This window comes from Gobio gobio, assembly GCF_949357685.1.
Source record: "Gobio gobio genome assembly, chromosome: 16".
Classification (NCBI taxonomy): Eukaryota; Metazoa; Chordata; class Actinopteri; order Cypriniformes; family Gobionidae; genus Gobio; species Gobio gobio.
In genome coordinates this window covers 29,595,370-29,618,731 of record NC_137109.1, presented here as the reverse complement: position 1 = coordinate 29,618,731, position 23,362 = coordinate 29,595,370, and the positions used below count along the sequence as shown (strand labels likewise).

The window sequence follows — 23,362 nt, the reverse complement described above, 5'->3', positions numbered from 1 at the left end:
ATATAAATGCTTTATAAGTGCAGTTCATTATTAGTTCATGTTAACTAATGTAGTTAACTAATGTTAACTAATGACCATTATTCTAAAGTGTTACCCAATTTTGTACCAGACCATGCAAATAAGTCACTTTTAATTTGCGCCTACACTGTTATAGATACAATACAACAACAAAAAACCTTTTAAAAAAAAAATAAAAAAAATAAAAAGATTCCAGACTCCAGGGGGTTAAATAATTTTGATTGTAACTTTGTGGATATATATATTTTCAGCATCATTACTCCAGTCTTCAGTGTCACATGATCCTTTAGAAATCATTCTAATATGATGATTTGCTGCTCAAGAAACATTTCTTCTTATCAATGTTGAAAACAGTTGGGCTGCTTAATATTTTTGTGGAGAGTGATACATCTTTTCAGAAGTTTACAAATCAGCATTCATTTGCTATAGAAATCTTTTGTAATATTATACATATCTTTACTGTAACTTTTTTATCAATTGAATGCATCCTTGCTGAAAAAAAAAAAAATTATATATATATATATATATATATATATATATATATATATATATATATATATATATATATATATATATATATATGTATTTGTATTTGTATTTATATATATATATGTATATATGTGTATATGTGTGTATATGTATACAGGGAGTGCAGAATTATTAGGCACGTTGATTTTCTGATCATTTTTTTTTTCCAGGCACATTTGACCAATTCCAAACCACAGTAATCCTAATAACTACTATTGATTTAGTATTTAATAATGTATAAGTGATATATAATTGTTCATGAAGGCTGGAAATGAAAATCACCTTATATTCAGGTGTGCAGAATTATTAGGCATGTTTTCTTTTACAGATAAATTGAGCCAAAAAAGAGATTTAACTCAGACTGAAAAGTAAAAAAGTATTAAATGCCCATGAGAAGGATGCAATACTAATGCAATACTAGACATTGCAGTTAAGGCATGACCATTGGACAGTGAAATGCTCGTTGGGTCAGCAGGATCTGACAAAAACAGGTGGTGAAGAAAAGACACCTGTTAACTGCAAAAGAATTAAGAATTAAGGTGAAGAATTAAGGGTGAAACCATCAGGAACCCTTTAGTCTCCAGCGCCACCATTTTCCAAAGCTGCAACCTACCTGGAGTCTCCAGAAGTGCAAGGTGTCAGGATCTCAGAGACTTCAGTTAGGTAAAGAATCCTAAAAAATGACCCCCACTAGATAAGAATCACAAGCTGAAGTGTTGTAAAATACATGAAGGTTTTTTTATAGGCTTTATGGACAGATAGGTTGAGAATGACTCTTGAAGGACCAGCACCACATCCTCTAGTACCACTGTTTGAAGAATTCATCTTCCAGAATCTGGCAGTACGTTTTGGGAGTTCATTTTAGTCCATCCTGAAGTCCGTTTTGCAGAGATGGACTAAAAATGAACTCCCAAAACGTACTGCCAGATTCTGGAAGATGAATTCTTCAAACAGTGGTACTAGAGGATGTGGTGCTGGTCCTTCAAGAGTCATTCTCAACCTATCTGTCCATAAAGCCTATAAAAAAACCTTCATGTATTTTACAACACTTCAGCTTGTGATTCTTATCTAGTGGGGGTCATTTTTTAGGATTCTTTACCTAACTGAAGTCTCTGAGATCCTGACACCTTGCACTTCTGGAGACTCCAGGTAGGTTGCAGCTCTGGAAAATGGTGGCGCTGGAGACTAAAGGGTTCCTGATGGTTTCACCCTTAATTCTTCACCTTAATTCTTAATTCTTTTGCGGTTAATAGGTGTCTTTTCTCCGCCACATGTTTTTGTCTGACCCTGCTGACCCAACGAGCATTTCACTGTCCAATGGTCACGCCTTAACTGCAATGTCTAGTATTGCATTAGTATTGCATCCTTCTCATGGGCATTTAATACTTTTTGACTTTTCAGTCTGAGTTAAATCTCTGTTTTGGCTCAATTTATCTGTAAAAGAAAACATGCCTAATAATTCTGCACACCTGAATATAAGGTGTTTTTCATTTCCAGCCTTCATGAACAATTATATATCACTTATACATTAAATACTAAATCAATAGTAGTTATTAGGATTACTGTGGTTTGGAATTGGTCAAATGTGCCTGGAAAAAAAATATGATCAGAAAATCAACGTGCCTAATAATTCTGCACTCCCTGTGTATATATATATATGTGTGTATATATATATATATATATATATATATATATATGTATATATATGTGTATATATATGTGTATATATATATGTATGTATGTATATATATGTGTATATATATGTGTATATATATATGTATGTATGTATGTATGTATGTATGTATATATATATCTATGTATATGTATATGTGTGTGTGTGTGTGTGTTTGTATTTATATGTAATAAGTTGTGATGAGTTGAGCCATTTTTAAAATGATGAGTTATTAAAATAGATATTCAATTAAAGGGGTAGACTGTTTTGATGACACAGATGTGCTGATCATAATTGTCTAGAAAAGACAAATAAATCATTTTCAAATAAAAAAAACACTGTGTTTTCCATGAACAGTGAGGAGCTGGACAAGTTCATGGAGAGTCAGGGTGCCAGTGCTCCTGGTATTCTGACCCTGACCACCAGCCTGAGCAAACCCTTCATGAGGCTCGACAAGTATCCCACCCTCCTGCAGGAACTTGAGCGACATGTGGAGGTAACGACAAATTGCTAAGGTCATGGATGGCCATGAGTGTTTTCATAAGTTATAATATAATATTTACAGATTCTCTTTTTCTTTTTCTTTTTTTTTCTTGTAGGAAGCGCATCCAGATTACAGTGACATTCTCAAAGCAACAGTTGCTTTTAAAAATCTTGTGGTATGTGTCAGTTCTGTCATATTTGCCATTTAATCTTGGTGCTTGTTTGGCATGTAAAGCCATTTTGACTTTTGACTTCTCTTGGTTTTGACCAATGTGAGGTGTTTCCTGTCATGGTGCAAAACAGTCTTTTTCTCTCCAATTCCCTCTTACCCTCATCTCTAAACCGCACAGCAGGTTCACTGCACTTTACAGGTTGGAAGAGATGTTGCTGTTACATGAAATGTAAAGGTCAAGGTTTATGAGAGTGTCTCCATAAGATAAAAAAAGACAAAAGATGAGTCATACCTTAGGTAAGGCAGAGGTCTCGGTATAGAAAATTATAGTAGTAGGTGATTTCTTTAGTCGTTGAGTTCTGTGGAACAGTTTCGTGTGTTTTCTCAGTTTCTTTTTTTTCTTCTGACAGGTAAGGGAGAGTCCCATGTTCATAGTTTAGATCTCACTAGTGGAGGTGTCAAGGAGATTTGGTCTTCCCCCCATACCCATGTTTTCTCAGTTGTCTATGTTTGTAAATGCTGACGAGTTAATTTGCATATTTTATTGTAAGCTGCTTTGATGATAAAGCATCAGTTAGGAACAAGAATGGAATGTAAAGCCTTGAAATGTGGAAAAATGGCCGCAGACTCCAAAATTACCATTTAAGATAATATATTTTCATGTTCTAGTTGTGTTAAAAAAAAAATCAGTTTCTGAATATACCTATACATTAGACATAAAAAATCATTTGTCATTAAACTTTGACATTGTAACCCACTATTTATCAGCGTTTAAGTCATTAGATGCTTATCAGAGACACTTATCGGCACTAAAACATAAGAAAGTTTAGGTTTTTTTTAAATACTTGTTTTCGGCAAGAATAAATTACATTAAATGCATTACATTTATGTTTTTAAATTTGATTATACGAATTGTTTCTTGAGCACCAAATCAGCATATTAGAATGATTTCTGAAGAATTATGCGACACTGAAGACTGTATTAAAGGGCACCTCTTATGCCCTCTTTTTAACAAGATGTAAAATAAGTCTCTGATGTCCCCAGAGTGTGTATGTAAAGCTTTAGCTCAAAATACCCCATTGATAATTTTTATAACATGTTAAAATTGGCATGATCTTAGATTGTTTGGTTCTTCGAAGCGCATCCTGGACTTGCTGTCATAGCAACAGGTCCGTAAGATCAAACCTGCTCGGGAGCAGCTTATTTCATATAAACAGGATTAGATTGCATCTTGAGGTGATCTGTCCCAACCACTGCTACTTTATTACAAGAATTCCTTACTGAATCAGGGGCAATAATAATTTTAAATAATAATAATAATATAAAAATGTGTTTGATAATAATAGTATAATGTTGTGTATAATGCTATAGACACAGACACTTGATTGAGACATTTATTTGTGATGGAAAAATTACTTTATAATTTTATTGGAGGTTTACACACATGTTGTACAGTTACTCTGAGCCGTGTATTAAATTGAGTGGTGACAGATATTATGGGAGTGGATTGATGCAGCGCAAGAGTTGCAGATAATTTGATCTTGACCCTTAAGAGACCCTTTAATACTGTCACGTAACAAATCTGCTTCAAATTGAATAAAAAAAATTAATGAATTGCTAATTACAACATTGAACTAAAAATGTAAAGCCTGTACAAACTACTATAAAATCGGTAATATAAATAATAGTGCACATTTCATTGATCTATTATAACTTCTATGTTGGTTTGGTCGTTTCCTTATAAAGGTCCAGAAATTCATGTTTTGTTTTGTTTTAATTTGTCAAGTTTTTTGCCAGGTGGCTTTTTTAATTATATGATGTCATTACTTTGCTGTCTTGCCGCCAGCCAATCGCTGCATTACTGATCGTGGTTTCGAGTATCGATGCATCTGCCCTCTTCAGGGAACACAAGAATGCACAGTAATCGTAGACAACTTAATCCAGACATTTTAATCCAATCCGCAAATTCGTTTGAAGAACCAAATTAGCCAGAGATCAGATATCACGAATAAAAGATCTGGGATCTGTCAATTAATCTCAGCTGTATTAATCGAGGTACGAAGAACAGACCCCAGGAGTACATGGAGACTGTTATGTTCACTCTTACGTTCAACAACAAAACACCTAAATTGCTTAGGGGACATTATTGTCGCTACAGCTGCTCCAGCCTAGAGAAAATGGGGGACTGTGTACAACCATAGACTGTAAAAAAATATGGACGTAGTGTCCGTGACGTCACCCATAGGATTCTGAAGAGCAGATTTGAAGCGTAAAGTAGGGTGAGCTGGCCGTTGCCATCTTGGCATCGCGCGTCACTCCCGGATAATAGAAAATGGGCAAAAAGGCGGGACGTGGGCGGAGCTGAAGTGACACGATTACTAACAGACAGCAGATAAATGGCTATCCACCTGTCACTCGAAGTGGCCACGCCCTTAATTATGCAGGACTTTAATGATTTATATAACGTAAACGAATGAGTTATAAAAAAATTCACCCCCCTCACAGTTGTCATGAAGGGCAAAATTAGCTGTATAGACCAAAACCACAATTTGTACCAGGCTGTAAACATGTTTTATTCTGCTGTAAAGTTGGGCATTTTAACATGGGGCTCAATGAGATTCTGCTCCCTTCTGGAGCCTGTAAAATTGCGGTTTATGTCACTTCCGTATTGGCTTCAAAACTGCGGGAGGTTGCTGCTTGTGTACAACTCGCTCAGGGCGGCATCTTTGCGGGGCCTGTAAAAAGTGATGTCACTTTGCCAGGAATCTGCAAACAGCTTGTTCTGAGACACTGCTTATGATTTATAGGAATTTAAAAAAAGGAGATTCATTCAAAAGGAGAGGATTTTCATCATTATAGGGTTTGTTTCAACTTCTGAACGGGTGTGTGTTTGTATTCTAGATTAGGGCTGGGCGATAAAAAGATAACGATATGTATCGTGATAGACACGTAATCGATATCAATAAAAAATGCGTTCGATATAAGGTTCGATAATTTTTTTTTTCTTCGTCGGAAGAAACCAGAGGTTGTGAAGCAAGTTTGGTTGCATGAACAAAGGCACTCGCTCTCTGGTAACCAAGCAAAGTAGGGAGTGACAGGCTAACAGCCAATCAGGTAACTGTATCATTTTGGTTGTGCCATATCGTTGTCTCGTGGTGGATTCATTCTTCAGTAAACAGAACCGGCGTGGAGTGATAAGTGGAAAATGAGTGCCGCAGCGAGCGAGGAAATTGTTGAGTCAGACCAATGTCGTCTGCAAATTATGCAAGACTTATCTTGTTTATACTTTCGTCTGGCTCCGCAGCGCGAGCCTCTGCTGACAGCGCGTACGCCTCGTTCGGTTGGGGACGTGTTTATACTCGACGCGCTCGCCGTTGTGCTATTCTTGACTTGGGCTGAATCCGAAATCGCCCCCTAAACCCTCAATCACTATTCCCTACTTTACTCCACTGATACAGTTCACTTGAAGGAGTGAATGAAAACAAGTGAGCGACTTCGGACAGGCGCTGTGTGTACATCAGCTGTACACTCGTTATTGCGGTGCAAAGTGGAATAGAATGAGTGCCCTCAATAACGTCCACTATCGTTTTGGACACTACAAATGGCTGTCCTTTCAAATAGTGCCCTATTTAAGGGTATAGGGGGCGATTTCGGATTCAGCCTTTGAAACTACATGGAGAGGTAACGTTACTCTGCATCAGTGCCTTATGACAAAGCATCTAAACGGTAACAGTTACAAAGAAATAACAGAGGCACTGCACCTTAATCTTAAGAGATAATTGGTAAGTGTTCATTGTGATTTTAGAATTGTGTTTATATTTTAATTATTTGAGTGTTTTCCATGGTTGTGTTGACATTTCTGCCTTTATAACTCGGGGGATTATAATCAGAGGAAGGTTACGTTTAAAATAAATGTTTTAATGTAAAATATTTTTCTCCTGGTCCTTATTTTAAATAAGTCATAAAAATATCAATAATTATCGATATCGACCGATATAAAACACTTATATCGTGATACAGTTTTCAGCCCTATCGCCCAGCCCTATTCTAGATGTCAACCAATTCATTCAATTGAGACATTTTTTTCAGAGAATTATTAACATTTTGTAAGTGTTTTATGCTTTAGTGATATTTAATTGCAGATGGTAACTCATTTTAGACTTGTGAATCAGTCTTAATACTTGACTATTACACAATGCTTTTTCGAATCAGTTACATTTTGAGTGTGTTTTTCCCCGTTAATTCTTGTTTCACTGAATTCATGTGTTTGTGTATTTCAGACTCAGTGTCAAGATCTGCGAAAAAGAAAGAACTTGGAATTGCAGATCTTGTCAGAGCCAGTGCGGGGCTGGGACGGGGACAGCATGAAGTCACTGGGCCAGGTGGTCTACATGTCACAGGTCCACATGCAGAGCAGTTCAAATGAGGTGAGTAAGAGGGTGAGAACTAGGAAATAACAGTGTGGCATCTAAACCTGACATGTTGTTTTCACAGCAGCGTGGCTATACCACTGTTTATTTTGTGCGAAATGCACGTTAGGTGTTTTGGTTATGTTGGCACAATGTTGAAATAAACTATGCAGGGGCTGGAATTATTTTTTTGTCAAGATTAACTGAAATGTGCAAAACATGGATATTTTGCATAGAAGTGCTGATCAGGGCATTTTAAACATAATGGCCAGAGTACATATTTTTTGGTTTATGTGACTTGTTTTTGCTAATGAATGGAAAATGTTTAAGTGACAGCAGCTCAAACTCCCTTGCAAAGTTTTGCATCTGTGGTCACTAAAGCCGTTATCAACTTGAACCTCAACCCCCTCTGAATTTGGTTAATGGAAACAATGGTGTGTGAGGGGTCTGATAGACCCCTAGATAAAAATAGTAGGATGATGAAAGTATTTTACTTACTAAAGTCATTAGAAATGATTTCCCTCCAATTCTGTTCAATGTATTTCCTTTCTCTTTCTCTCTTTTGCTTAGCTGAAATTTATCTTGGTTTGCTAGAAATAAGGTATGATATCTGTTGATCGTGATTCATGAGTAATCAATGTAGCAAAAAATAAAGCCGTTCACCAATCCAAAAACATGTGTAACATAGAAACATTTGATGTTTGTGTTTGTTTGCTGTAAAGGTGCTGTAATGCCATACACCTGCATCTGTGCCATGAACAATGTGATTGTTTTAAGTAGTGGTGATTCATGTCAATTGTGCAGAAGTACTGAAGGAAATCTAATGTGTATTTATATGCATTTTTTCTAGGAGAAAGAAGAGCGATACTTAATGCTGTTTCCCAATGTGGTAGTCATACTGTCTGCCAGCCCAAGAATGAGTGGTTTCATTTACCAGGTGAGGGTTTTTTTCTCTTTTTTTCCTGATGTGTTCATGCAGGTACACAATCATCTGTTATTAATGAAAAAGTAGGGATGCACCGAAATTCAAATTCTTGGCCGTAGCCGAATAATAATAGAACACATGGCTGAAGGCCGAAGACTGAAACATGGTTTTGCGAATTTTTTTTTGTCATTTATTTTGCCAATTCTTTCACCATTGCATAAATTAAATAGTAAAAAATACCTTTTTTTTTAACACTGAACATTTTTTAGCATTCCAGCAGACATGCAAACAAAGCACAATATAACTTTTAAAAAAAAAATATATATATATATATATATATATATATATATATATACAGTGAGACGTTTAAGATCATTTAGAATTTAATTTTTTTTTACAATTAATACTTTTCTATTAATCTATTAGTCTGCCTTTACATTGCTTTAATGCGTTACTATTTCACTATGTCACTTCCAATACTTTGCAGCGTGCAATTGGCCATTAATCCTTTTTGCAACATGAAAAACAATACTTTTATTCAATGGATTATTTAGACTGTAGACTCGAAAGCGTACCAAGGCCGCTCCATTTACGATCACTAAACACTGTCGCTTTGTCAGTTCATCACGATCTCACAAAGTTGAATGAAGCTGCTAACAATGCACAATAAATATCTTACTTGCGTCGATTCGTTTCTACACTTTGTTTGTTTGTTCATGAGAGGTTTTGCGAGCCTGTCACCGCTGTAGAAACACGTTGTAAATGGATACATTTGACGTTCTACAGACACAAATATGCACTGGAGCATTTGCCAATATACAGTATCAACCGAGGGTGCTCTTGCTTGCATATGAGGGTGCTTAGACAGTGTCTGCAAACGGCCATTTTTGCGTCTATCTCGGGCACTTTAATGCTTCCACACTTCCGACATGTTTGCTGCGTTTAGAAGCGTGACCGCCTCTCTCTCGCACGTGCTGGTTGCTATATTTCACGTGTCATCGCGTCATCAAAAACAACATTGTTCGGTTAAATTTATTCAGTCTTCTCCCTTATTCGAACACCGAAAGTGCAATTTTTGCTATATTTCGGTTGTCGAACATTCGGTGCATCCCTATGAAAAAGTCAAATGCAGTGCTCTCATTTGTCACACTCTCATCTCATAGGGACGTCTGCCACTGACAGGAACCACTGTAACCAAACAGGCAGAAGATGCAGACACAGGCCATTATGCCTTTGAGATCACAGGTTTGTTTCAGTCCATGCAAACATATTTTTAGTGTCTTTTTGAGATGTCACAGAGCAATATACACTCAACTGTCATTTATAGCTGCTTTTTTCATTGCTGTTGCTTTTGACCTGTTTTTATAACAACAGGCAGCAATATAGTTTAGTCTAACAAGTAGAGAGCATGTGCAGGTGATTTTTATTATTGGAATAGTTCATCCAAAAAAAAGTCATCATTTGTTCAATTTCATGTCTTTTCAAACGTTCCCCGGTGGAACACGAAACAAGGAATTTGGAATAATTTTTTTTCAATAATATTTTGAAGATTTTTAATGAAATTAATACAACAAGGATGCATTCAATTGATCAAAAGTAAATGCATATAAGCCACGTTTGCACAGCAGCAGAATACGGTTGTCAATCCTGCACAAAGGCGTGTCTACCGTGTGATGCAGGTTCTCATGTGTGGTTTCAGTAACTTACAGCGACAGAGATATGAGCTGTGTGTCGTCTGAAACTTTTAGATCAAAAGCGATAAGACTTTTCCATCTTTGATATTATTTCGGTCATTGTCACTATGGTTATTGAATATGGGTTTGACTCCTATTGCACATTCATACAGACAGAAGTTTCGAGACTCACACCTGTAAGTAAATGCTAATCCCAAATTCTGACAGTGTGAACGTAGCCATATAATGTTACAAATGAATGCATTTCCATATAAAATAAGTGCTTTGTTCATAAAAGACTCTTGAAAAAAGTTATCGCAGTTTCCAAAATAATATTAACTATGATAAAAATAATAAATATTTCTTGAGCACTAAATCCAGCAAAATAGAATGATTTCTGAAGGATCATGTGACTAAAACTGGCGTAATGGTTGCTGTAAATTCAGCTTTGCCATCAGAGGAATAAATTACATATTTAAATATTTTAAGATAAGAAAAGTTTTTGTACAAGTTTTCTTTCCAAACAAAACTTAGTTTATCTTGTTCTCATTGTATCTTCCCTTTGGCAGATGATGTTTTGGTTGTGTTTTTTAGGGGGAACAATAGACCGCACCATGGTCTTCTGCGGTAATTCACAGGAGCAGCTTGAGTGGTTAGAACATCTTCATGCTTACACCAAGGAAGGAAGTCCAGTCGGAACAATATTGAAGGTAATGGAGCCCATTGTCCAATTTTTTTTGCATTAGTCCCAATGATGCACGCCTACAGGTGTATCGTTATTTTCTTGTGTGTTTTGCAGAGTGTTGAGGGTAAGACTATAACCATGACTGCTACATCGTCCCACCACTTGCACGGTTTCGGTACTCCTGTGGCTAACCGAGGCCCTCTCGAACCCCCCAAGGTCACCAAGCCCTGGTCTTTAAGCTGCCTGAGACCAGCACCACCCCTCAAGCCCTCCGCTGCACTAGGCTATAAAGAGGTATGCTGTCTGGAAAATAGTCATAAGAAATCTTGAGTGGGAGCGTAATTTACCTCTGTGCATTCTTGGTGGTCCTAGCAGGAAACCGATGCTTACAAAGCTACTCTGACTGTAAGTTTGCAAGCCACCTTCCTTCTCTTTACCACAAGTTGCGGTGGAGGTGTTATCTCAGATTTAAGTGGAATGTTTAGTGGTCTTAGAGATGCATATTAGCTAACACTACCCAAAGCCCACTCAAACTTCTCTTTAATGTGCACTGCATCTCTACAAGATTGGGCCAAGGGTGTTAGCGACTCATGAAGATGTTCTCTGACTCGTGAAATGCATGTGAAATCTTCTGTTTCTCTGCAACGATTAATGTTCACCTCTCACTGATCTTTCCATCATATTCCTATCAGGCTGTTCTTGTATTCTTATACACATCTTCATTCTCTCTCCATTTTCTGCTTCTTTAGAGGATGTCTTATATCCTGAAGGTAAGAGTAGATGTGAGTCTGTGCGTTTTGTTTGTGTGTGTGTACACGTGTGTGTGGTCTTGTCTGTGTGCTTGGCTAGCACTGGTGTTGCACGCTGTATCCATGCTTTTCTGTTTTATTCTCTTTCGTTCTGTGGCGAGCCACTCATTTCCGGTGTCTTTTTGTTTGCCTTGTATCTTCTCCACCCTCTGCAATGATCTTTGCTCAAGTTGCATTTATTTATTATTCGTGGTCTTTGCTATGTTGTATTTAATTATTAGTTGGAAGGAAGTTCAGCTACAACGGCAAATTGTTGGCAGGCAGTAAACACTGTTTATTAAAACACATCCTGCCTTTCAGCTATCAAAGCTCATCTTCTTTAATCAATATACCCACAAACCCAACCAGCCCTTTTCCTGCATGAATAAACTGCCTATGTTGTGATTGTCCATTTTTTTAAACACATTAATTGCATAAAACGTAATTAATCTAATTAATAAAAAGACACTCAAAGAAATTACTTTATTATGGCAGAGAATTACGTACTGAATAGACAAAATTGCCTTTAGAAGTCAATAGATTACTTGTTTCATTTCCATTCCATGCAATGCTTTTTTATTTTTTTTTATTTTTTTTATTGTTGGTCTATGTTAACATTCACCAGATACACTACATTGCCAAAAGTTTTGGGACACCTCCCTTTACATGCACATGAACTTTAATGGCATCCCATTCTTAATCCGTAGGGTTTAAAGGATTAGTTCACTTTTAAATAAACTTTTGCTGATAATTTACTTACCCCCATGTCATCCAAGATGTCCATGTCTTTCTTTCTGCAGTCGAAAAGAAATTAAGGTTTTGGATGAAAACATTCCAGGGTTTTTCTCCATATAATAGACTTCAATGGGCCCCAAACGGTTTAAGGTCCAAATGACAGTTTCAGTACAGCTTCAAAGGGCTTTAAACGATTTTTGGAGGTCTGTAGCTAGCTATTGACTGGATACGCTGACCCCGCTCTGTGGTTTTACACAGCCTACCACTTTGTGGCGGAGTTGCTTTTGTTCCCAATTGCTTCCACTTTGTTATAATACCACTTATTGTTAACCATGGAATATTTAGTAGTGAGGAAATTTCACGAATGGACTTATTGCACAGGTGGCAACCTATCACGGTACCACGCTTGAATTCACTGAATTCACTCCTGAGAGCGACCCGTTTCTTCACAGATGTTTGTAGAAGCGTCTGCATGCCTAGGTGCTTGATTTTATACACCTGTGGCCATGGAAGTGATTGGAACACCTGAATTCAATGATTTAGAGGGGTGTCCCAATACTTTTGGCAATATAGTGTATATGTGTCTTTGACCGTTGCTTATTATACCATGTTATAATTGTAATTGTAGTTCAGGATTAGTTCAATTAGGGCATTTAATTAGCTTTTATAAAAGTGCCTTAGAAAAAACTACTGGTGTGCATCTTGAGACAAAACAATGGCAGTGACATATTTAAAGATATGCAAGTTGCTTTCAGTTAAAACAGCTCAAAGATGCATTTTAGTCTGGGACTTGTCTGTGAAGCTGGGGTACAGTGTTTTATAGAAATCAATCAAAATGACTATTATATAACTTTTTTTACCAGTTTAATATGGAGATGTTAAGAACGTGGCATGACTTACAGTATAATGTGAAGATCTTTCCCATTATAAATTCTAACTAGATTTGCTGCTAAATATTAATCAATTAAAGGTTTATAGAAAAAGGGTAGAGATTTGTATTGGAAAAACATAACGGCACATTTAAATTGGTTCTATATTTGGTGATAATCTAATAACCTGTGGCAATGTTCCAGGGAAAAAATAAACAATCGGGATAGTGAATTGTCTTGCGGACTATCTGGAGTGATTCTGGGGGGGATTAGCTGTTGCCACGGTTACCGAAGGGTTGGAAAACATCACTTTATCCATGTCAATAAAATATTGACCTAAGCCTATACATTTTATTGCCTCCCTCAAATATGACAATTCAAGTTGATTAAAAGCTTTCTCAGCGATGATAATACATATGAAGGATCCAGGAGTATAATGGAAGAATAAAAAAAGTAACCTGTGTACCTGTGCAATAAATATGTGAAGTGCAGTTTGATAAGTGACTGGTGTAATTTCTTGAGTGATCAAAGCCTCAAGAGAATTTATGTTGACGGCAAGCTGAATTTAGATGTTCAAAAGAATCCGTGTCTGCCATTTAGTTGTTCATAGAAATGGTAAAATGACTCATAATGCCTAGTTACGGTGAGGTTTAAGGGCACTGCTCTTGTCACAATAAGAAGGATTAAAATTTTCCAATCATGCTGCATGATTCTGTTTTATGTCCCGGTAATCTGAGCAACAAGTACCGCATTGCATAATGGCATTTTGCTGGGTGTAGTGGACTTTTCCTAAACCAGGTCTTGCTGCTAGTTGTCATGTCATTTTCCAGACTAAATATGTTTCGTAATATTTTATCTAGGTTAGGGTTAACATCCTTCGAAAATCATTCAAGAGACCGAGCACTTCATTCACCTTTCTCTATATATCAGGAGGGGCCATATTGTATCGTATAAGCAATTGTATACAAGTTTGCTAATATTTTCCACTTTCACTTCTGTTGGTATTGATTCATCAGTAATGAACAGTACTGCAAACTGTGAACATGCCCATGCTTGTCTTTAGTTATTTCCACCTTTTACTTTCACTTTGATGTAATGAGTAAAACATACAAACTGAAAACGCATGCCAAGTGTATACTATATATTTCATAATAGAAAAGCAATACAGTCTTGGTCCATCAACTGTCAAAAACTTTTATAATTGTTTATACTTCTGCTGCTTGACGGCTTCTTGCTAATAAACCTGTGACTCGTTGACTTGTTGTCAGTGACAAATTAAAAATGTTTTTAAACCCATTCATCGAGACGTTCATATCATCATATTTATTAAAGCTGTCATCATAACCATGGCAGACAATAAAAAAAGGTTAGTCTTTAAATAAACGATCCTTTAAACAATTTAATGAAGTTAGTTAAAATGACTTCCGGAGGAGTCCAATTTGGATGACTCACTCTGCGGTGTTAGCATTTGAGAAAAAGGTGGCGGCAGCTCTGTGACATTGCTGTAACAAAGTCAACAAATGACTCAGACTAAAATAATTAGTTCACAAACAGACAAGAGTCTCTCAACTGCAAATTGTTTTTATTCATGAGTCCCTGATAATTTGCTGTTAAATTATCCTGAATGGCGTCATAACTTATGTAAGCTACCATTTATTGGTCTAATTTCTTAGCATCTTCGCTTGGGATTTGCACACAAATTAGGGTCTGCTAGCTGCAGTTTTGTGGTTTTATTTAGAGCTCAGCAGATGCTGTTTCTTCATTAACACCAGACTGTCTCCTCAGGACTCTAGTAAAAGCCCCAGACCAATCAAGAAGTTCCTCCCAAAGAGAAAAACTGAGAGAAAGCCATCAGATGATGAGTTCCTGATTAGAAAAAGTAGGTATATTAAAATAATAATGACAAATGATTTTAATTCCAAAAATGGTCCCCGTAGTGGTAGAATTAAGGGTTTTGAAATCAAACAAGCAGCTTTGCCAACTTATCTTTTTGCATATACAAACAAATAGAAATCCATAATGTTTTAGTGGTTCATCTCTCTGAAATTGTTGTTCCTGTGACTGACAGGCACAGCAGCTCTAGAGGAGGATGCCCAGATCCTCAAAGTGATTGAGGCCTATTGCACGGGAGCCAGTCTCCACCAATCCACCACAGGTTAGACCTGCCTGTCATATGCACTGGATAATAAAGATACTGATATTTTAGTAACGTTAATATAATCTAATAGTTCGATTAAAAGCTTTGATTTGTTTGCGCAGCTGTGCGTAAGGAGTGCGTCCCCCAGGTCCTGCTTCCTGAAGAAGAGAAGATCATTGTTGAGGAGCTCAAGAGCAATGGCCAGACGATCATTGAGGAGAAGTATGCTCAGTCATCTAATAACAGATGCAGAATTGAGTGTTAAAAGAATAAACTTTTAACCCTACATTTTTCAATCTTGACTTGTTTTGCAGAAGTCTTGTTGATGCTGTTTATGCTTTGAAAGATGAAGTCCATGAATTAAAAAAGGTCAGATTTTTTAGTTATTGTAACTTTTTTTTTTTTTTTTTTGGCCTGAACTATAACGGGCGTAATATTCTGATGCTGTGTTTGTGAATGTAGGAGAATAAATGGATGAAGCAGTGTCTGGAAGAGGAACAGAAGTCCCGTAAGGAGCTGGAGCGTGCAGTCAAGAAGTTGGCCAAGCAAAAGAATGACTGTTCCTGGGAAGAAGGAGGTCACTAAAGAACACTCTGGACGCTCGCCTGTTTCCCCTCGCCATGCGCATGTATGTCTTTCTGTGTCTGTGTTTGTCCTCACAAATATGTTTTTGTTCCATCACATTACACTGAACATTGCTTTTGGAAAGTCACCTTGTTGGGGATTTTTAGTCATTTTTCATCAAAAGGACAAGATCTGATGAGAATATCGACTTTTCTCGCCATATGGAAGAATATTACTGTGTGGTTTGCGTCACGCTCCTGTGATGTGACATTCTAAGAACAAAATGGCAACTGTTCGGGAAAACCAAGTGAACTGCTTATTTAGGAAGTATTTGGAAAACTTAAGATAACTGTCGGAGTCCAGTCATCAACCTTTCAATTTTTTTTAACTTCTGGTTGACCCAAGCACTCCAAGAAGAAACATCACAGAAAAGATGGTGGAAATCTGTTGTTTTTGAACTGAACAAATATCTGCCTCACTTTGACTGTTACTGGTCATGGACAAGAGAAATCCAATGACGTCCAGCCCATTAACAGTATTCCGACTCAAGCCGCTATTGCACAAGTGAATATATTCTGTTAATGGCGTTGGAAAAGATATTTGTGGTTGAACCTTACAGTAATCCACCCTATCCACAAGTATTGGGTTTTTTTTTTTTTTTTTCAGCCCTATTTCTGCTTTTATAATGTGAAAATGGTTGTGTTGCTTGAGGTAGTTTTTAGGTCACAAATGATCAAGATTTAGATTTGTGGTTTGCACCTGTTAGACATGAGATGCCCTACTTGCCATCTTGAAATGAGTTCGGTTTTTCCTTTTAGTTTGATGGTTTTGAATTAATTTCCTCCTGTAATATGTCATTGGACTGTAGGTGTAGATTCAGTGTATTCCAAACGTGTCCCCAGACAGTCACTCACATCAGCATGGGTGCACAGTATTTCTAAAACAGCCTTTATATATTACATAATCATGCTTCTGATAATCATCACTAGTGTAAAGCTATCAGGGATATAGTTGTCAGAAATAGTCAGGTTCATAATACTATACTTAACAATACATCATATAATGTATGTATATCATATATACTTGTAAACAGTATAAATATGTATATATCATAGATACTATGGCAAAAAGAACCATTTAAACTTTTTTATGATCAAAAATACAGTAGGAGATTTGGTTACACTTTGCAATAAGGTTTCATTTATTTACATATTAATTACATCAGTTAACATGGACTAAGAATGAACAATACTTCTACAGCATTTATTAATCTAATATTTTAGTTAATGTTTTAACATTTACTAATACATTATTCAAATCAAAAGTTGTATCTGTTAACATTAGTTAACACACTGTGAAATAACATGGACAAACAATGAACAGTTGGATTTATTATCTTAAAAAAAGATTAGTAAATGCTGTAAGAAATGTATTGCGAATGATTTAATGTTAGCTAATACGTTAACAAATAAAGACCTTATTGTAAAGTGTTACTAGAAATGTGTATCTCTTTTCAGAGGCTTAAAACTATTTCATATCCATCTTAAACCAAAAAAAACAAAATCCAGTATGTTTGCGGATTTGATACCAGGGGCCCTTTTAGGACTTGAAAACCAGGTGTACGTAGAAACATATGGTACTTTAGGCGCTGATATTTGTTCCTCGCTTACCATATCTTGGAGGCTCATATTTGAATGAGAAACAAATGCGGTTGGAACCCGATTTATTCGATTTCTCCCCTCCCCCAGGAAACTGCTCCCTGTCAGCAAATGCACTGGAGGTGCAGTGCAATACATTTTCTTACTCATTCCTACTCTGCCATACTCTTGCGTGGCATTCACGGTACAGCTTTTTTTTCTTTTCTTGAACTCTTGCAGATTAACTGTAACAAGTTGAACTTTGAATGAATGAGTAATTACATGGCCGGTTACACAAATGACACTGTCTGGAGTGCTAAACCTTTCAACGAATCATAACCGTAACTAATGCTTTCTATCGCTGTGGATCGGAGATGTATGCAAAGAGCTGTAAAGATGAGCAAAACCTTTTTCTTTTCTTTTTTTAAACCCACCAGCGGTCACCTCCGGAGCATTGCTGTGGCAATTCAATGCAATAAGCGACTGGTTACAATTGCTGTGCATTCATTCAAGAGCCAGTTTTTCTCTTGGAAGGAGTATTCTGTATAATATATTCTTCCAATTAGGCAATAAGATGTGCTCTGAGGTGCACAAATATAATTGTTACTGTGGTACTGTGTAAATCTGTTTCATGTTTGTGTGCGTGATTGTTTTCCAGCAATTAACCTTGCATGCCATGTCTTACACATAGCCTTAAATATTATTTTAAAGTGTTAACCCGGATTGTATTGTTGTTGTTGTTGTTGTTGTTATGGAAACTCCTGATGTTTTGAAATATCTGTCTAGAATTATGACATCCGCAGTTGTAAATGTGATATCCATGTGTGTATTATGTGGAAGAGATTGAAGTGGTCAGTAGGTTATGTGAGTATGCATAATACAATGTGGAAACATGCTATTTGCTAGAGGTGCCTACTGATATCAATGAATAGAACTTCACTTTGTCCTTGTGATGTCAAGAATGTGTCAGGAAAAAAAAGAATAGCACTTTCAGGAGATCATAAATGAGGGTTGAAGAATGTCCACGTCAGTTTCCTCTCTTAAAAGTGCCCATGTCTGCAGAACACAAGTTCTATTTTTTTTTGCGGAGCTGATCTATGCAATATAAATGCTTATATATCTATAATTTGTTTGTGCTTATGTTTTTATTTTGTCATCATTTCAATAAGGAATTGTTTTAATAAAAATAACATCATGTTAATAAGCTATATATTTGATTTTTTTTTCAGTCCTTTTTAAACATGAAGAAATTCCACCTTGTAAAATGTGGATGACTACATGTCGTTTTTGCTATAGCAACAGGGAAAATGTACAAGCTGGAGGGAGTGTAGTAGGCTGACAACTTCCTGTAAGCAGAGGCTTCAGCGTGGCTCTGAAATGAGCACACGTTTGTCACCTAAAACTCACTGTTTCCATGGAGGAGGATGGAATGCTATAAAATAGGCACAGCAGTAGTCAGTTCATAGTCGTGTTATCAAATTTAAGTTAAAAACAGAACTGGTAGGCTTGCTGTCCTTTCTCTTCAATCTCTTCCTACACATTAGTTTCCAAACTCTAAGATTATTACTTCTCTCAACCTGAAGACATAGATACCTATTATATTAGGAAACACTTGCACAGCTCATGACCTATTGGAAACATTGATGATAATATTAAAAATCTATGGGGAATTGTTTTGGTAGTGGAATTTAAAGGCTTTTTTAAAAAATGTATACTGTTGTCTGAGGTCAACTTATGACGTTTGTGTGGTTTTTACATTCAAAAACATCATAATGAATAAGTAATAGGCTATTTTCTGCCTTGGTTTTGAGTCTCTCATAAAAACACTCGGATTTGATGGGCGTGCCGCACTGAACACTTGGAAGTAAACGCCCACGGCTAGGATTGGATAAGATTTGCATATTTAATGAGCTTCAGCTACCGTCTGTCCCAGGAATCGTCTGGGGAAAATGCTCAGAGGACTCGCAAAATATCAAACAAACACAATGATTAAATCACACGGACACACACACACTCACTAGCGCGGGCGGACACTCACACTCACGCGCCTGGCCCAAACGTTACAAGTCCGATCAGGAGTGAACCAATTCAATAACCCCTTCTCCACCCTGTGACAGTGTGCTAAGGTATGTAATCAATAGATTTCAAACGATCTGTAATGTTATGCAAAACCAACACATTAAAAAACATGTTTTAGCCTAATCACATAAGTGTGTGTTCAGAAGGAAGCTTATGCAGGGACGATCCTTAGCTCACGAGTCGGTGGGCGGGGCTACAGAAGCATATTTATCTGTAGAGGCGGCGTCTAGGTCCTATTACGTAAGAGATCCGCATATTCTGAGATTTCTCGTTTTCTGGGCCTGGTGTCAATAAAAGCTTTTCTTTGACTAACAAGGAAGTTTTCAGCTCTGAAACTTGCAGGATATTCTTATATTACCATGACCTTATATATATCAAAAGCTCAAGGGAATGTTGATTTCTCAGTTCATCACCCCTTTAAATATATACGTTTCCAATCGCAATTTTTCAACAACTAAAAAAACAGTATAAAATTGTTCACTACAGCTATGTTTTATAATATGTAGTGTCAGCAGGAACAGATTATTTTAGGTAAGAATCGAACATCAAGTATAATTTTGTCAAGCGTATACCTAAATAAATATCTTTATTATTAATTCAATAGTTTATTATTGTTATAAAAAAAAGAGCAAATAGTAAAAAGGGAAACGAAATAAGCAATAAATAATTTCATACTAACACTGCACTAGTGGTTTGAAAACATCCATGGTATTCTTATCGAATTCTGTTTGCAATGAACAATATAGTTGAAAGGAAATTCCAACATGTTCCTATATTCAGACAGATTTACGTGATTTCCTTGTTTGTCCTGAACTTGGATTGTGGTTTGAAGTCATGGAGAAGAGGTGGTGCATGCAATGACTTTCCCTGGAGTTGAAGATCTTCAGAAGCCTTGTACATCACTGTATAAGTATCCATTTAATTATAGTGCCTTGATCCAGTCCATCCCCTGACTGAGTGTTCTTTACCGTAATTTGTATAATCCAAAACTGCAAAAGTCCCTGTTCACCAAGGATGTGTTTGTCACTGTAACATAGATCGGTTGGTCTTTCTGTAGTTGGAACAACCCCACCATGGAGGCTGTACACAAATTTGGTGTGCTTTGATTCAAGCTGCAAAAAGACTTGAGTAGGACCTGTTCTTTCTTTTTCTCGGGTTCTAGGGTCCTCACGGCTTGCATTAATGCATTTTTAGAATGTTTGGAGAAGGTGACTTGGGAATAGATTAAATAGATTCCAGGATTTTGAATGGTCAACATGTTCCTTTTGCTGCTAAGCCCGACGTCCTGTAGCAGTGAATCCTCTGGATCCCAGAGAAGATCTTTTGACTTTAGGAAATCTGAATTTAGATCTGTTGGTGGTAAAACAAGGACAATTCCATTATCGTCACACATTGGCTTGTCTTAAACCCTAATTTCATGTTTTGATTTTATAGCAACAGAATGAGTCTTAAATATATTGTATAATAGGCTGAAAAGGTAATGTCTTCTTATATTCACCTCTATGTTGGCTCAGAACAACCATGTGTGCAGCCGGTCCATTGAAAGACGGTCCACCAGTTAATCTAGAAACTGCAGAACACAACACCAGTAAGGTCTCAAGAAATGTATACAAAATAGCATATCAAAATTAGAATGACACCAAAGTGCGTGCATGCGTGTGTGTGGGTGAGAAAATGTAAAAATGCAGAACGTTTTCTGTGATGGTAGGTTTAGGGGTAGGGTTAGAGTAGGGGGATAGAATATACAGTTAGTTTGTACAGAATAAAAACCATTACGTCTATGGAGAGTTCTCACAAAGATAGAAAACCACATGGTGTGTGTGTGTGTGTGTGTGTGTGTGTGTGTGTGTGTGTGTGTGTGTGTGTGTGTGTGCATGTGTGCGCATGCAGGCACCAACATAGTACAGAAACCCATGCTAACACAAATAGCAAGTCTTTTAGTATTTTATAGATACTACTTACCTTTTTCATTTGCTTGTAAAACCTTTGAGATGAAGAAAAAGGATATTATTGTAACATAAAAAGTAATGATACTTTAGTTGTACACAATATTTTCATGTGATCACTTTTATGTTATGTCTCGGATGATCAAAGCATGACTTAAACGGGTGACGTAAATGTATACCTTTGCTATGACCGCTTTATAATTTTCTATCAGTTTGCCACATTCTGCTACTGAGTCTTCTCCCAATTTGTCATTCACACAGTCCTGTAGTCTCAGAAGGTTTGACATGTCTTCGTGATTTCTCCCATGGAGCTCCTGCTGATCAAAGAAAAGCCATTTATACATTACACAAGACATATATTCCAACGTTGACTGCTTTAAAGACAAACCATTTGTTTCCCTTAATGCTTGAAGAATTTTTGGTAAATATGAACAGCGCCAAAAAGAAACGTCTTATCACAGTGTTATATTACATTAAAACCACTGTGTGGATAATACAATGATTTTTAGGGGGTTGAGAATGTTAACTGAATTTAGACGTCAGCTAAATTATGTTAAATTGCCTAAATTATACACTATAATCCGGATCATTATTAAATGCGATTAATGTAATGCCACAAGCAGTTAGATAAACATCAGCTGTCAGCAATTGAAAGGAAAAACTGTATATGACTACCTTCTGTATTTATGGATTTCAAACTTTTTTTGCTGATGTTCAGATCTAAAAATGTCTTCTTAGACCCTTGTTTGGAGTTTCTATTCAATTGAATTCAGTTGATGTTTATTGTTGATGCTTACTATGTGGTTATAATCATGTGAATTGTTATTGAGTCACTCCTTTGGCATATAACACATAGAATGAGATTGCATAATTTGTCGAATTTGTTGAGTAATTTGGTTTTAGCTTCCTCTTGACACAGAAATGCTGGGTTTTGTTGCCTTTTTTTTTCTTTGATGCACAGCATGCTACCATGCTCATAAAACCACACAACCCAGGAAATACACCATTGAGAACAGGCCTTTTAGTCTTTTCAGTCTGTTTCTGTTTATTCTGAGAAAAAATAATCAAGATTTCACCTAAGTGTTTCTCTTATGGTCGTACATAATTAGAGGCTTCATAATATATTTTTGTAAATTAGTTTAGTTCCATTCTGACAATATTCTCATACATTTTTCTCTTTGAGTGAATGAGCTAAAATGTCCAAATGCATTTGTAAACTTGATGTTTATGTTTATTGTCTCCAAAAATGAATGAGCTTAAATCCATAAATTTTAAGTAAAAAATCTGATGTGGGGCCACTTTTACATCTCTTCTAACACAATATGCATTATCACTCATCCTAAAAAAAAATAAAACTATTAATCTATCTGGTATATTGACTATAATATGTTCTACACTGGAAAAAAAAAAATTGGTGTAGTATTTACTTTGAAACATTTTCCACTGAGAAATTGCTAGTAAATTTATAAATAATTACAAAGAAATTGCAAGTAACACCTTGAAGTAAATGTGAATGTTTTACGTAAAAAGACCGAAGCAGTATTTTCTTGCTAAATAAAGTCTGTTAACTTCTGCTAATTGAATGTTGCGAAACATTTGAAATGTTAAAATGTTAATACAAATGTGAGTGCAAAAAGTAGAAGAGTTCATACCATGTTGAGTTTCTGGAACAGGTAGAGGAAGCCTCCGAAGGTCAGTATCATTAACAGCAGTAGCATCACTGACAAAAACTTGACCAAAGGTGTATTTCTCATTGGCAGGGGTTTGCTGTATCCTGCCCGTGGAGGCACCGGTGGGGGATTGTAGCTAGTGTGAAAGGTGTTTATCATGATGAAGAGCGGACGAGTTGACAAGAGAAGAGACGTGTACTCCAGTGGCACCCATGCAGTTCTGAAGAGATGCTCTGAATGCAACTGAGCTCATTTGAATGCGACTTCCTGATAGATGTCACCTTTTCAGATGGGCTGAGACAAACGGTGGATGTTAGTACGCAATTTGGCGTAAACAAGCAAGGCCGGATTCCATGAGGCCACAGATTTTTT

At 36.6% G+C, this 23,362-nt stretch overlaps 2 protein-coding genes across 6 annotated transcripts in view; one reads left to right on the top strand and one right to left on the bottom strand.

Annotated features, from left to right (window-relative positions):
- The window catches only part of arhgef6 (Rac/Cdc42 guanine nucleotide exchange factor (GEF) 6), a 49,691-nt gene extending 30,722 nt beyond the window's left edge, over nt 1-18,969 (top strand). Inside the window, exons 10-22 of one of the 4 annotated variants that reach the window (XM_079839144.1) lie at nt 2,576-2,714; nt 2,818-2,877; nt 7,154-7,300; nt 8,133-8,219; nt 9,371-9,452; nt 10,475-10,590; nt 10,680-10,859; nt 11,315-11,335; nt 14,743-14,836; nt 15,026-15,112; nt 15,217-15,316; nt 15,409-15,463; nt 15,557-18,957. In XM_079839144.1, coding sequence (XP_079695270.1) covers nt 2,576-2,714; nt 2,818-2,877; nt 7,154-7,300; nt 8,133-8,219; nt 9,371-9,452; nt 10,475-10,590; nt 10,680-10,859; nt 11,315-11,335; nt 14,743-14,836; nt 15,026-15,112; nt 15,217-15,316; nt 15,409-15,463; nt 15,557-15,679 — 1,291 coding nt within the window. In that variant the 3' untranslated portion in view covers nt 15,680-18,957. Of the gene's footprint in view, nt 1-2,575; nt 2,715-2,817; nt 2,878-7,153; nt 7,301-8,132; nt 8,220-9,370; nt 9,453-10,474; nt 10,591-10,679; nt 10,860-11,314; nt 11,348-14,729; nt 14,837-15,025; nt 15,113-15,216; nt 15,317-15,408; nt 15,464-15,556 lie in introns of all 4 variants that reach the window. The other 3 variants (XM_079839143.1, XR_013818198.1, XM_079839145.1) reach the window with 3 other exon arrangements.
- Nucleotides 17,524-23,235, bottom strand: cd40lg (CD40 ligand). Of its 2 annotated transcripts, none has more exons than XM_079839162.1 (5): nt 22,973-23,235; nt 21,500-21,634; nt 21,337-21,358; nt 20,873-20,944; nt 17,524-20,724 (listed from the first exon to the last, which is right to left on the bottom strand). In XM_079839162.1, exons 1-5 carry the CDS (start codon nt 23,147-23,149, stop codon nt 20,339-20,341), a joined length of 792 nt encoding a protein of 263 aa, XP_079695288.1. In that variant the 5' UTR covers nt 23,150-23,235; the 3' UTR covers nt 17,524-20,338. The 2 variants fall into 2 exon arrangements, with proteins under 2 accessions (XP_079695288.1, XP_079695289.1); XM_079839163.1 differs by having other exon boundaries at nt 19,182-20,724; nt 21,500-21,637; nt 22,973-23,216.
- Between the last annotated feature and the right edge of the window lie 127 nt (nt 23,236-23,362).

Coding starts and splice junctions, on each gene's coding strand:
- cd40lg (XM_079839163.1), bottom strand. CDS start 23,149: ATGATAAACACCTTTCACACTAGCTACAATCCCCCACCGGTGCCTCCA. Junction 21,638..22,972: donor TGTTCCAGAAACTCAACATG/GTATGAACTCTT, acceptor TTCTTTGATCAG/CAGGAGCTCCATGGGAGAAA. Junction 21,359..21,499: donor ATAAAGCGGTCATAGCAAAG/GTATACATTTAC, acceptor TTCATCTCAAAG/GTTTTACAAGCAAATGAAAA.